This window comes from Periophthalmus magnuspinnatus, chromosome 4, assembly GCF_009829125.3.
Source record: "Periophthalmus magnuspinnatus isolate fPerMag1 chromosome 4, fPerMag1.2.pri, whole genome shotgun sequence".
NCBI classification, from domain to species: Eukaryota; Metazoa; Chordata; class Actinopteri; order Gobiiformes; family Gobiidae; genus Periophthalmus; species Periophthalmus magnuspinnatus.
This window is the reverse complement of record NC_047129.1, coordinates 9,638,111-9,653,131: the sequence shown is the minus strand read 5'-3', so window position 1 is coordinate 9,653,131 and position 15,021 is coordinate 9,638,111. Positions and strand designations below refer to the sequence as shown.

The following is a 15,021-nucleotide window of genomic DNA, read 5'->3' as shown; positions in this document are numbered from 1 at the left end:
CGGGTGAAGCGGTGGGTACAGTGCAGTTCAGAGTTGGAGGCAGAGATAGAGCAATGATGAGATGTGAGGGACAGATGAGAGGAAGAGAGGAGGAGTGAGAGAGGGAGAGGGGGTCAGACAGTTGGGACAGCGTGCATAGAGCTGGTCATCTGATAACACAGTGGGTTCTGTTACACGGCTGCCACACACTCACAGGAAGTCTCCTTGTGGGTTTGCGCATGCACACAGCTGTACGTGGACATGTTGGGCCACCCCATTAGTAGGCATGTTGAGATTAATCAGTTAATTGTGATAATGGATGCACAATAAAATAATTCAAAAAATTTGGAGCAATTAATATCTAGTAAACAATGCAAATGCAAAATGACTTGAGGATTTAATTGTTTCTAATAGTATTGTCATGTTTCTACTCATAATAATTGTAACACTACAGGTTTTTTTTTATAACATTGTGACATCCCTACCCACAACCAACCATCTTGCATTGGTCCTGCCTGTGCAGCGGCTAAAGATATGCTCACACTTCCTGGTTGGCAGCGAACCGGTGATAGAGCCTGTTACTCAAGTTAGAAGGAACTGTTGATGTGGTTTTATGACAGAGCTACTGTTCTGAAATCACATGCAATACCAAACACTTTCGAACAACCATTTGAGACTGACAACTTTATTGTATTTAAGTTGAAAGTGTTGAAAATTGTGTTTTTGTGTGATAATTGTTATACATATTATAGTGGCTTGGTGACATTTAGTTGCCCACGGCTGGAGGAGTGGTCTTGTATGAGAGGAACAAACACGACAAGCTAATGAAGTATCGGTAATAATCACTTTCGATTTCATTTTTTTATGTGCAGTGTGTTATAAAACCCCCACTAGTTCTGTCACATCAAACTTTGCCCCACTTGTGTGTGGTCAGCTCCCTCTCCTCTTATTGACTGAGGTTACTCCAGGTAACTCAATGAAAGCTGAGTTTATCATTGACATCTGAGCCAGATTCCTAAGCCACCATAGGCTAAGGACTTATGAGTGTGATTTTAACGCCCTGCCTCGCCCACTACCTTTTCACTTGCTTTGTGTCAGTATCTTGGCACTGCTTCCTGGTTCGTTTTTTTAGATCAGCTCTTACAACTAGAGTTTTATCAGCCTCTTATTCTCTTCCTGCTTTGATGCCAAAATGACCAGTCTAGTTTCCTTCCACTACTGGTATCACTGAGTCACTTGGCCATGATGCTTGCACAAAATCCACTTTTCATAGGAACGTTGACCCCTCCCCATTCTGATTATCTTGCAATATCCTTTTGGTTCAACCTTGAACCCTCTTCATCTGAATGAAGTAGATCCCTCGCACAGGGGCGTGTTACAAACAACTGTTGCCATAGAAGCAGTAGAGATAGGGAGTGAAATGAGGACACAAGACCAATAGACAACCATGATAGGAACATTGTCAAGGGCTAAACATCTTGCACTGTGCTTACATGACAGTCACTTTATCTGCCTCCTTACCTAAGAAACATCAGAGGTTGCATGGGGTTAACAGCTGCCTTTGTATTAAGGAATGAGTGGTATGTAACAGTGAAGCTATAACGTACTGATGGAAAAGGTGCTCAAGACTACTATTTCTACTTTTGTTTTTTAGGTTAAATTATAAGTAGATTGAGGGTATCAGAAATTGGTATGCATATGATGAACACAAACCAATACAGAGTCAAAGTGAAAGTGCTGTCTGCTACAGAAGGCCGTTGCTTGTGGTGTCCCTGCAGTCTCATTGTAATATCTCTTAGCAGATATATATGGTAAGGGGTAGAGGTACGTTAAGGACAAGGTGGAGGTAATAAGGGCGGGACGAGTTGAACTGAAGCGATGGTTTGACTTGCAAAGCAGGCTCAAACGCCCATAGCCCAGGCGTGAGAGGAGGGCCCTACATGAAGTCCAGTGTCAGGGACACAGACAGCTGGGAGCTGTATTGTGCTGGGGCCTTGTCACCCATAGGCATGAATTAGTGATAAGAAATGTTTCAAGCCATGAGGAGGAGGTGTCAGGATCAGGTTTGTTGCACTGTTTCCTTTTCTTGGTCGTCTTTGCAGGTTATTCGGGGACAAGTGGCTCCTCCTTGCAGAGATGTCGTCCCATGCTCTGCTGGCAGTGAGTGTGTGCGTGTTTTATCTCAGCTCAGCGTCTTTACCCTACAAAGCCGTGACCCAGGGTCAGCTGCGTATGTAAGGGGGATAACACACACACAGCATTCAGTGCAGGTGCTCTGTTAGAGAGAGAAAAGGAGGTTGCCTCTGGACTGGATGGGCTCACACAGATCTATTTCCACCTGCAGAGGACATGACCGGTCGCCATGCGCTTGCCCTTTCTGCTGCTCTCCATTGCCTTTCTCTGCCTATCTCTCACTCGTCACACCATGTTTCTTTGTCTTTGCCCTTGGTCTACTCGCCACATATTCAGATGAGGAGAGGATGGTAACGTTTGCTTGTGTCACTGCCACGTTTCACCTTCTATTTGAATTAGTTTTATCTTTATTAGGTCATAAAGTCATCTCCCTATCAAGCTGAAACTGGACACAAAAATCTTGTGGTAATTCCACTACAGACAATAAAAAGAAATTAAAAAAAAGTTCCATGGTATAAAATCTCTGTTAAAATAGTTACACAAAGTAATTGGGGTAATGAAAAGTATTAGGTACTAATTAATAAACTTTTTGGATAATGCTCTTTTTGATATTAATGTTTTGCGTAAATGTAAACAATATTGGTGGCCTACTTAAAGGATCTTAATCAGGAGGTTCTTTGAGATACCCCCTTCCACCTGAAGTCTTTTTAAAGACTTTACCTAACGCTGACCTGCTGGCAGAGCTGCCTCTGTGCCAATTCTAAAGTAGTGGAGGTGTTTAGGCGTTTTACACAAATAAACCAAAGACAGCAGTGTGATACTAGAAAAAGGTGGTGTTCAGCAACAGCAACTGGCAGCCAGGTTAGGCAGGTTTGGTACAGGGGTGTAGCCTACAAACATACCAGGGCAGAACTGAAGGAATGCCATTGGAACGGCTCATCTGTTCAGAGCAACATGCACTGCACCACCTGCTGGGTCTAACAGCAGATGAAGCTGGCGGTCCTGTACATGGACTTCTGTGCGCTGCGATGCTATTGACATCTCTGTGATGTTGCTGTATTTGCTTATGTGATTGTTAATGGAGAAATTGCTGTGCTGAAACCCCCCTCCCACTGCGTAGGCTTCAGACGATCATTTTAATCTCCCCCCACACGTGAGCAAGGGGACAGCCTTTCCTGAAACTTGGCACACAGTACAGGGTGGGGTAACCAGCTCAGACCGGATTGACAACCTCCCTTTTTAATACGGTTCCCTCGCAGCTTGTTGCGTGTCCTCTTCCTCTGTTAGTTTTTACCACAGGGTCTGTTCTGGCACTGGCAGCCCCCTCCCTTCTTTACTTCAACTCGCACACCTCCCTCTCTGGCTCTAACCAACACACAGTGTACAAGCTGTACTGCCCAACTCCCAGCATGCACGGTAACCCCCCCTGCCCTCTGCCTATCTGTCCTCCATGACCTCTTCCTTGGTTTCTTGCCTAAGTGCATGCACACACCCCTAGAAGAAGGTGTGTATACAAGGAAATAGGCTATAGTCACCTGTGCAGGCAAGTGACAAATGGCTGTGTCTTGAGGAGGGGTTCTAACTTAACCTGCTGGGTAACAAGATAAATAGTTTGAAATTTACAGGAGCAATGTGACACTTATTATAATCTCAAAGTCGACAAACCTTTTTGTTAGCCCATTGCCCTTTGGTGCCAGTGAATTCCTGGAAGAGACCCCTCCCAATTGTATTTACCCTTATGTCACATCTTTACCCATGCAATTAATTTTTCGATGCTGAATATAACTATGACATGATATTGCAATTATTTCTTATAACGCTTTTTTAAAAATATTGACAATCCAGAACATTTACAATTGCACATGTAATGTATTATACCATGGGCTGTGACTATTCCAATGCACATGTTATCTGGCAAGTTAAATCATGTCCTATATCACTGCACAGCGGACATCATCATAGTAAGGGATATGAAATGACTCGAGTGGTAGGCTTCAAGTAAAACAAACTTCAATGAAAAAACTCAGTTTGTAGGGATATAAACAAATCTTGGATCCGTGCATTACGCAGTTTTAAGGCACTTTGCTGAGACTCCAGATCATGCGTTATAACACTCTTTGTTGTTTAATCTTTACTTGTACTTCTGTTGTTATAGTGACGTATGTACTTGATATATTATCTCCTCTGCAATACATTATATGGACTATATATATTAATGTTCTTTTGTCTCTCTCTCCCTCTCTGTTGTGAGTGCAGACAGGCAGAAGCACAGACGGCAGGACGGATACGCGGGCGGGGGCTGTGCTGGGCGGCTCGGCGGCAGGCTGGTGGAAGATGTCGTCCGGAGCCGGAGGGAGGGGGGGGCAGGCGGCTCAGGGGCACGGTGAGCGGCTGTGGAGGAAGCCGAAGTGGGTGTGGAGAGGCTGAGGAGGGCTCGGGTGGGGATCCCTTTCCCTGAGCACAGCGCAGACATCCTGGGCAGCCTCAACAAGCAGCGCCTCACTGGGCTGCTGTGTGACGTGCTCCTGTCGCAAAAAGACCGTGAGTTTCCCGCCCACCGTTCCGTTCTGGCCTCCTGCAGCTCCTACTTTCATAAGCTCTTCACTTCGGGGGCCGCTGCTGACCAACAAAACATCTACAACATTGACTTTGTGGCTGCTGAGGCCCTGGGCGCACTGCTAGAGTTTGCCTACACAGCCACACTGACGGTCAGTCACAACAGTGTGGCTGACATCCTCGAGGCCGCACGCCTTCTGGAAATCCCTCCGGTCCAGGATGTCTGTACTCACCTACTAGACACGAAAGTGCTCTCCCCATCGGTAGGAGACAATTCCTAACAATTATTAGAACAAGTAATTGACACACATAATTACTAGCATGTTTTCACCTGAAACTTATCAAAACACCATTTTCTTTAATATGTCAACACATTGTATTTAATTTAAATGTAAAGAATAGACAGGTTAGTCCTACTTTAAGCAGTTAAACATGAAGATGAAAATAGATTGTAGACATTCATGTGCAAAAGCTGTAGTTTAGTGACTTTAACCTCTATGGTCATGAGGCGTCTGCCTGGTGTTTACACCAACCCTGTATTAGTCAAGCAGAGGAGAGCTTATATCATCATTAGTTTTTCTCACTAGGCCTGAAACACGCCCCCAGCTTTAGGGTTACTTTAACACTTACTCATGCTGAACCAGTAATGTGTTGGAGTGTGTAAGGACACTCTGCTCTTCAGCGAACTGCAGACATATCAGGGCCATACTCACTATCATATCTGAATAAAAACACCACTTTGTAATAATAAAGACTTTAATGCCTGACCTTCAGTGGCACCACTGTAGTAAATACTGTATCTTTGGTTTGTACATGTCTGTACAGATACAGATATACCTCTTTATACAATAATCAGATGTTTGGTGGTTTGATCCTCTAGACTCTTTGCTACTAGTGACATAAGCAAAGGGATGTCAAAGAGCTAGATCGTAAACATTACTCTTTATTGACATGTTCCTTATTTGTCTTTTTTATATATATATATATTTACACAGATGGATTGTGATCTGAAGGATGGTGATGAGGGCAAAGGCTGTGGTGGCCAGGACAAGGGAAACCATGTGCGTGCCCGAGAATATTTAGAGTCTTTCCAGAGAGTGGTTCACTGGAGCAGTAGCTGCAGCACGCCGGAGCTCAGGGACGTGCCCACACACCTGCACTTTAATCATGGTAACGGGGGAATACCTAGTAACGGGGTATTCAGTGGTCCGGGGGAGTACTGCTCACCCCTCGCCTTGGCCCTGGCCCCTGCCCCCACACAAGAGCCAGAAGACGAAGATGACGATGAAGAGGATGATGATGATGGCAATACAATTCAGGGCAATGGAGCAAGCCTCACTTCAACATACTACCCTCCACCTCAAAATGGTCACTACTATCTTCCTGCTGAGTCCAGGCTGGGGCAGGAGGCAGAAATGGAAGATGGGAGCAAAGAGTTGATGGTGAGAGAGAGGGGTCCAGCCAGTGCCCTCCTGCAGCAGATGATGGACTCCATAGAGAGGCAGAAGAAGCGCGTACTGGCCGGCGAAGACCTGGGGGACGGGGATGAAGCTGATGTGGAATTTTACTTGAATTACTTTAACAGCACGCAGCATGAGGATCCTGCTTCTTCTGCTGTGACACAGGGACAGCAGCCGCTCTGGTTGTCAAGGAGCAGCACAGGTCCTGATCGAGTAGAGAAAGCCACAGGGGAGAGAGGTGGCACGACTGGAGGGGCAGGGGGTGAACGAAAGATGCGCTCTAAGGCCTTCCAGAAGTGCCCCATTTGCTCCAAGGTCATCCAGGGAGCAGGCAAACTACCCCGTCATATCCGAACACACACAGGAGAAAAACCTTATGAATGCACCATCTGCAAAGTGCGCTTTACCAGGTAAGGCCAATTAATGAAGGGACTACCCCATGTCACATGTACTTATAGTCTTGAACCTGGCACAAATCACCCAGCAGTGGCAAACACAACAAAGCCAACAAGAGGGATTATTAGCACTAACCAACTTAACTTTGCATTAAGGAGGCATTAAGGTAGTGTAGCCATAGAAAGCTTTTTAAACAGTGTTAAATGGGAGCGGGACATGGGTAGTTCAATATTTAAATGCTGTAGTTATAATTATGTTCTATTTTATTATCAGAGTTCTTTGCAACGTCCTGGGACAAGGCAGGGCCTCTGTAATTTTATCTAGAGGAGGGCAGCTATAAAGCATTGTGCCCTGATATAGAGGGGACTACTGGCCCTGGATGGTTCATGTTCTCTATTGAAGTCATTTGAACTTTTGATCTCTGGTTATGTTGATTATTGCCCATAGGCAGAGCAAGTTGACACACGCCCCTCTCTGTCATTCCTTTACCTCACTAATGTAATCTGCCATGTGCCTCTCAGATAAATGTGGCCACTTTCAGCAAGGGAATTGAACAGCTTCCATTTATTTATTGTGTTTTCCTAGAAATGATTCCTTTAATTAATTAATCAGTAGACTTGTGCTGGAAATAGATGTGGTTGGCTACAAATACTTAGAAGTTGAACACGTGAGGGAGGGCCAGTCGTGTATCTGAATCGACTGGCGGTGGGAAGGGGGTATTGTAATCTTAATCCTGTTTGATCAGGGTTAAGAGTGTGCCTCACACGGTAATAAATCACTCCTGTCCTTTAAATAATTCACCTCTGTCAGTGTGCCACATCGTTCCTAAGCTTCTGTGTGTGTCCATGCCTCCAGTAATGTTTTCTTTCTGATTTCTCCTATTGTTTTGCAGTCATGTGAGCAGCAGAATCTGCTCACTGTCATGTGTGTTAGATCTAAATGAACTTGTCTGGGTACTTTTAAAACCTACTTGCACTAAAACATACTCTTTTTACTTGTATTAATATTATCAATTTGAAATATAGTATGGATGACATGCTCCTAATGATGTTGGAATACTACAGTTACTGCAGATATTATATTAATATGCAAGTCTGAAAATGTACAGTATTTTGCTAGGTCATTAAGTTGTGAGATGTTGACATTAAAAGTAAATGTAGAAATGACTTTCAGATATATTTGTACTTAGACTGTCTTTATGTTGTTTAGTGAATCATCTTCTTATCTGCTCTTCTCAGGCAGGACAAGCTCAAGGTCCACATGAGGAAACATACGGGAGAGAAGCCTTACCTGTGTACGCAGTGTGGAGCCGCATTCGCTCACAACTATGACCTGAAGAATCACATGCGCGTGCACACTGGCCTGCGGCCTTACCAGTGCTCCAGCTGCTTTAAGACTTTTGTTCGCTCCGATCACCTTCATCGCCACCTCAAGAAAGACGGCTGTAATGGCATCCCCTCCCGCCGCGGCAGAAAGCCCCGGGTGCGAGAGCCTGATCTCCTGGATGCCCCTATGAGCCTGCTGAGCCCCAGTTTGGACTCTGGAGCAGTGCCTCGTGTTGCCCGGGGGCGGCGGCGCTCTGAAGCTAGCTCTGTGGTGGAGCGAGAAGGGGGAGCTGAGCCCCACGCACACAGTCCTTTGCTTCAGCCGCCAGGACGGGACACAGGGCCCTGACTGAAACAAGGACGTACTGCTGGACACCAGTCACTCTGCCCCCTGTGAGACAGGACAGAGTGAACAGAGGAGAAACATGTTCGAAGACAAACTGAAACAAAAAAACAAAATATTCCTCTATAAACCAAATCAGGGTGTCGGAAAATCTAATCTTTATAGTTTTTTTTTTTGTCTTTACTAGGAAATGGAGTAGATTTGCAAGCACTTGAGTTTTCTTTTGAAGAGCAAAAGAACGCTTCAGAGCTCAAACCCATGACGTCCACTTTCTGGGTCATTGTGTAGACTTTATGATATTTGGGGTTTTATACATTGGCACTTATATGCTTAGGCAAATGTATATTCATTACAAAAAACTCAGCAACTATGCAGTTGATTTAGATTTTATTGGTTTTGTCCTCAAAGCCTTCAAAGCTCTAAGCAAGGTGTCAGGCACCTTCTGGCTGCTGTACGGGTGAAACGAGGACAAATCCGTGAAAACTCTTTTCTATTCTTTTGCAGGTCTGAAATGTACAGTTACCATAGAAACTACATTGCCACAATATGGCATATGCAAGAAAAAAAATCTGATGCAACAGTTCACTTAAAATGTTCCAGAAAGAATCAGAAAAGGGTATGATTATGAAGTGTTACTTACTCCATAAAATCTGTTAAGAAATTGATCATAATTGCGAAACAAATTTGCATTGAGTCGAATCCACATCATTGGGGGCTCGCTAGTTGCAGGGTGGAGGGTTTGTGTTTTAAAAGCACTACCGTTGTATATTTTGGTTTGACTATGTTGCCTCTTTTCCCTCCATATCCTGCAATTTCATAATTTCTTTTTTCTTTAATGTTGTCTTAATTTTTTTGTTCTTTATTGTGCTGACTGCTTTGGGTACTTGACACTTTATAATTGTATGTATATATAGCGAGTGGTAATATGACATGGGACCCTCTTAATGCTGAGGTGTACTTACTAATCGGGTTTTTCCTCTTAGGCTTGATGTCTTATTTCACTTGTGTGAACAAGGCTAACTGTATGAATGTTTGAGCTTAAAGTTGCCCCGGTAGATAAAAACTGAACACTTGATTATAGAAAGGATGGGAATGAAGAGGCTGAATGAATGTGCATACTATTTGCAGTTTTCGGTCCTTGTGTGACAAGGAGCGGGTAGCATTTAACCAAAAGCTGGTTAAGAGAATGGCAGGGAGCCCCAATGAGAGAATTATAGAGAGTATGAGGAGTACATGCGTAGACAAGCACCTTTTCTATGTTTGCACAGCTTTACTAAAGATATCCAACAGTGCAAAGGTATATTTAAAGCAAGCGGGCTGGTGCTGGAAGGGAGTGAAAGGTAGGTTATGTATCATGCTTATTCCAATCTTTTTGCCCTAGGGACCACACAACCGTGAGGCAACCTGTATGATGAAGAGAGCAATAAATACCTGTCCAAGTCGCTTGGCCAAATAGGAGTGCAGCTGCAGCTCGCTGAGGGGGAGGGGCGCAGGGAAGGGAGGGGGATCTCACAATGTCTGTTGCATTCCAAAAAATAATCTCCCCAGCTCACTCAGCCACGTTTCCAGGCAGGAGGGGATGGGATCAGGCCTTTTCTCTCTGCCCCTGTAGTCCTGTTATGCCCCCGAATCAGCCTGAGGGCAGTTATTAAGGCCTGTGTCAGAGAGGGTGAGATGCCTGGTCCCCTGTCTTTTGTATTTATATGTGTGTGTACATTGTGTGTACATTGTGTGCGTGGCAGTCAGGGTCCCTCTGGCCACATCATCACTGTTTGAGTCAGACACAGCCTGTTCAAACATGCACCCTAAGCTGCTCGCCCCCATGCACTTTCTCTGTTTTACACACACGCACAGGCACTGGGGCCAGGCATGCCCCTGAATTGTGGGGAAAGTGCCACAGCCAATAATCTGTATATTGTAAAATTGTTTATCCAAAAATCTTCTCAAATAGCAAATGTTTATGTTCAAATGGAACATATGAACCTTTAAAAAAAGTTTTGTTTCCCCACTCAGTTGTATCTGTAGAGCTGTAGTTCGACCATCAGTCCATTGCACCTTAATGGAAAAGCAGGTGAATGCACTTTGTTACTGAGGAGGGAGCGCTTTTGACAATGAAACGGGTACTTTAAAGTGATCCAGTTGCACATGAGATCAATAGCATCTTCTGCACTGGTTTAGTTCAGGTTGTATTGATGAGCTGCCAAATCATTTAAAGCTGAACTGTTCAGATCTCTTAAAGAGAAGCCAGTTCAGATAAATGTTGGGTTTGTGACCATAAAAACAAAATTATTCCAACTGATTGCACTTGAATTTAGAGACGAAGAATTGGACCATTTATCTATATATCTCAATATAAAGTGGTGGATCATGAAAGGGCACTATGCTAGTGTGTGTGTGTCTGTGCACTTGCCTTGCATGTGCACAGGCGTGCGTTACTGGCTGGCAGGCTGGAGGGTCTCAGGACAAGCTTGGATAAACAAACTTCATGTCTAGCCCATCTGTTCACCAGCTCCTCTCATAACTACACTCTCTCTCAGAGGAGCAGCAGTGATAATAGACCACGGTACCACAGAAGCAAAAATGCTATATCGTAAAACAGTTAATTGAACAGTTGCTTGTTTACTTTACAGTTCTCTGGGTCCAGATTTGCATAATTTATCTTTAAAGCTTGTTGGCCATTGATGGGAGTGTAGTTTCTATTTGGATGTTATGATATACATAGTCTGAGGTTTTTGCACAGTGCGGCAGACCAATGCAGATCTGTTCTTCTTTGATCTTTGTGGAAGGCGGTACTTGGTATGGGTCACACAAGCCCATTTAGTCTCTGCATGTCTTTAATTTAAGAGCACCTGTTGGCACTTTTTGAGCCGCATTTGTTTCTTTGGACTACGTTGTCATGTAAAAGTCTTACATGTGTTGATTAACCAAAGCCCCTGTCCCCAACTATTGTCCATAGAAAGGACTTACATAGAGACGTGTGTAGAAGAATGTTTATAATTTATCCAGACTGGGCCTCGCAGATAAAGCCACATGCAGTTGCCCTCCTCTTGAATATATGCTGAGATGTGTGTGGAGTCAGATATCTACTTGAGTTTACTTTCTAACGGTCTTTTTGTCCTTGTGGACGATAGAATCAGAGGTGTAAGGATGTATAGTTATTATTTCTTGTTTTCTAAAAGTTGAGTTGTGCTACAGCTGTTTTTATTTCTTAACAATATGACATGGTTGCATGAATGTGTGTGCGTGTCTGGGTCAGCGTGTGGATTGTTGTGCCAGGAGGGTGGGTTAAAGGGTGCTTGGGTAGGGTTATGGATACAAAGCCTGAGAGCACTGGAAATGGTGCTTAAGCTGGGAGAGCAAAAATTTGCACTAATGTTAATGTCCTTGTCCTGCTTATGGGAGAAGGCCAAGAGACCACCAGCCACCTTGCTAACTAGCATTAGCTTACAGCAGTGTGGTAATACTCAGTGGTCTCACAAAGAGTCCATCCGCTCCCCTATGGAGATGTAATCAAAGACAGATCATATGAAATTCACATGCAACAATAAATACCAAAGCATAAAACACTTAAGCTAAATAAATAAAATGGTTCACAGAATGTCAATGTATGTTTTATCTCAATAAAATATTAGTACAAATAAATGATCACAAGGAGACCCTCACTATTGAGTCATAAGTGCATGTTCAGTAGTCATTTAGGAAGTGTTTATCTTGCTTTTCCGTAGATATTCTTTTCAGCCCTATTGAACTTTGTGTATATCCAAGCAGACTCTATGTAGATCAATGGTTACACATCATTTATACAGTACATGATTGGGTGACTTTGAGGAAAAAAAAAAAACTGTTTCACACCTGGAGCAGTCTGGGGCTATATAAATGTCTCTGAGCAGCTTTAAGCTTGTGTTTGTATTGATAAAGACAGTGGTATTGTGCAGTGTGGGGCTGAGGCTCACTCCTATGAAAACTACAGAAAACTGTGGTGTGCCTTACACACAAAACTACACATTTTGTCCAGTGTTTATACTATAGACCGTTGATTGAAACCAAATTATAAAAGCTGCTTTGGCTTAGCATTGAGATTGTTTCAGTCAATCTTAACGCTTTACTTTGGCAACATTAATGAGCAACCACAACTCCAGAGTTGTGTCTGTCTTGCCTCTGTGGCTCCAAACGCCTCAGCCCCAGACCAAGGTTACTCTGACAGGCTATACAGAATGTCTCAATCTTTATTCTATGTGTTTGTATTGACCTTGGTGTTTTGAATCTATCTGTAAGGCCACAAAACAATCAACATCAAAACACTGATAACTGACAATAATGTGCGTGGTGACACAACAGGGACTGTTAGCTTTGCAATCTTGCAGACACCTGATACTGTGTTTTTGTGTGTTTTCCATTGAGCTTGAGATGCACAGCAAGATGAGTGCAGCATATGCAGGACGGCACTATGCACAGCATGGCTCTGGCACTAGCACAGGCAGCCCTGGGTCCTTCAGAAGGCCGGCAGCTGTCTATTGGCCGCTTTTAGCCAAGTGGGGGCAGTTTGCACTTGGAGTCTCTCCCCATCTCTGGGGATGCAAAGGTGGACACAAAGAGATGAGGGGGTTGGGGGAGGGGGGGGGGGGGTGTAGATTTCAGGTATGACTAAAGACAGAGCAGGTGACCGACTGTTTACTGACCAATACATATGTGTCTTGTGTTTTAAAACAAGGGGAATCATGGCCACAAATTTGATAACAAATGTAAAACACAGGAGGTCACCACAGAGACTGCTGATCTCTTTGTTGTTCCATGTACTTCTCAGGTGGAAAAAAATACACTGCTATGCATTTAATTTGATGTCTGCTCATTGTATGGCTCATTGCTCTATGTTTATGCCTTTCTTGTTCACAAATATATTTAACTTATTACCTCCCACACAAGTTGAAGCTAGATTACTTTTGCCCAGTGGCTGTAACCAGCATTTCTCTCTATTGATTTAGCGATATGTTTGCTGGAAGGAAGGAAGCCATGGGAGAATCCTGTAAAAGTCCATTTACAAAAGCTATATTAGAAAAGCACAGAGCATGTTCTCTTACTTTGCTCCTGTCATTTTTCTCTCTGGATTTGTAGCTCTGTGGCTTCTTTGATCCAGGATCACAGACCAGCCAGGAGAAAAACACCATTCGCAGTCATTTAAAGTCATTTAGGAAACATTCCATAACTTCATACTTGTGATTCCCCTTTTTGTAGTGTTTGGCCGGTGAATTGGAGGCAGCAGACACATTCGATAGGTTCATGCCTGTCTGCCCTGCTCATTCTGCATCTGTGTGCAAAACACTCATATAGACACTTCAAAAGGCCTGGTGTACCGCTGTCCAACTGCCTTTTTCAGCTTATGCGATTGTAACTAAAGCACTTTGTCAAAGGCCATCTTGATTTTATCTGCTTTTATTTATGGGTTATCACTATTGTTTGTTGTTCCTGTTATCGTTCTCTTACCACAACTTATTTAAATGCAAAGAGTATATTTAGATCTTAAAGAAACTTGAATATGTGGTCTCTGGATGGAAGGTGACTGATGCTGCCACATCATCTGGACATTAACACAACCACCCTTGTGAATTATAATGCATATCCACACAGCATACCTGTCTCAAATCTGTTTTGAAGAAGGCTGATTAATCTGATATTTGAAAACTCCTTTGTTTTAATTACAAACCTTTAAACAGTTGCAAAACCTTTTGAAAAGGCTATCTGTTAAAAAAGCTGTGTGTGTATCCACTTAATGCAGTTTATCCTTTTCTGCAATAACACACTATTTGTACTCAAAGACTGGGTTGGGGTCCATGTAGATTTTGATGGTTATGAATCAGCCATGTACTGGCAAAATTGTTTATATATTTATGGCCTTTACATCTGTCATATGCCAGATGATAAAGTATTGATAACAACTATACTTTCAGTGAGTTTATAGTGCTTACATTGGTTAAACCTAGGAGAGAGACATACTACAGGTTTATTTGTAACTGTGATTATAACAGAATTTTTTTATACATGTACATGTATACACATGCAGTGCTTTCTGGAGCATTACACATGTATATTTTGAAAGCATAAAAACAAAAATTCAGTCTACAATGGCAAAAATGCTGTTTATTTTCAACTGAATTGCAGTAATAAGCACTTTTGCTTCATTCTTCCCCAGACACTTATTTTTTGCATTTCAGTGTGCATTTCCTTTTTATCAACCACCCCTTTTCCGAATTATTTGTTATTAATGTAGACTGTCAGTTCATACATGTTGAAAGCTGCAGGGGAGTAATTTGCACTTTTTGGCAACAAAAAGAACTTGTATATGAGACCACTAAATCCACACAGTCTAAACCATATAATTCCATTTTGTGTCATTTTTATTGATTTTCTTTTTTTAATGTCTGGCATCTGGTTGTCTGGTTTAAAGAATATAACATCTTTCTATTAAAAACAATGGTTGTAAAACATTTGGACTGTTTGTGAATTTATGCTCAGATTTGTGTGTCTTCTTCATTGTAGGCTGTACAACTGTTCCTATAGAAATAATTGGCTGTTTTAATTAAAGATGTCTGTGTAATCTCTCAGTCGTAGGTATGATCCATAGCAAAAGAAACATTATATTCTGTTTTAGAGTGAAGACATCTTCACTCTAAAACTTTTGTCCAGTTGAAAAGATTTTTTTTCTTTTGCTATTTTAATTAAACGTTCTATAAGCCTTAATATAACATGCCTCCAACACCAGTGCACACAGACAATAAGTACAACTCCACTAATATATTTTTACAGAGTTCTTGCATTTTTATACACAATGATT

General features: G+C 42.7%; 1 protein-coding gene across 1 annotated transcript; it reads left to right on the top strand.

Annotated features, from left to right (window-relative positions):
- The first annotated feature begins 1,779 nt into the window (after nucleotides 1-1,779).
- zbtb7a (zinc finger and BTB domain containing 7a) lies at nucleotides 1,780-14,674 on the top strand. The gene is given in 6 exon segments (XM_055221076.1): nucleotides 1,780-2,042; nucleotides 4,369-4,470; nucleotides 4,472-4,549; nucleotides 4,551-4,931; nucleotides 5,664-6,538; nucleotides 7,763-14,674. Coding segments are annotated over 6 exon segments (1,908 nt in total). The 5' UTR covers nucleotides 1,780-2,006; the 3' UTR covers nucleotides 8,199-14,674.
- Nucleotides 14,675-15,021: the final 347 nt, after the last annotated feature.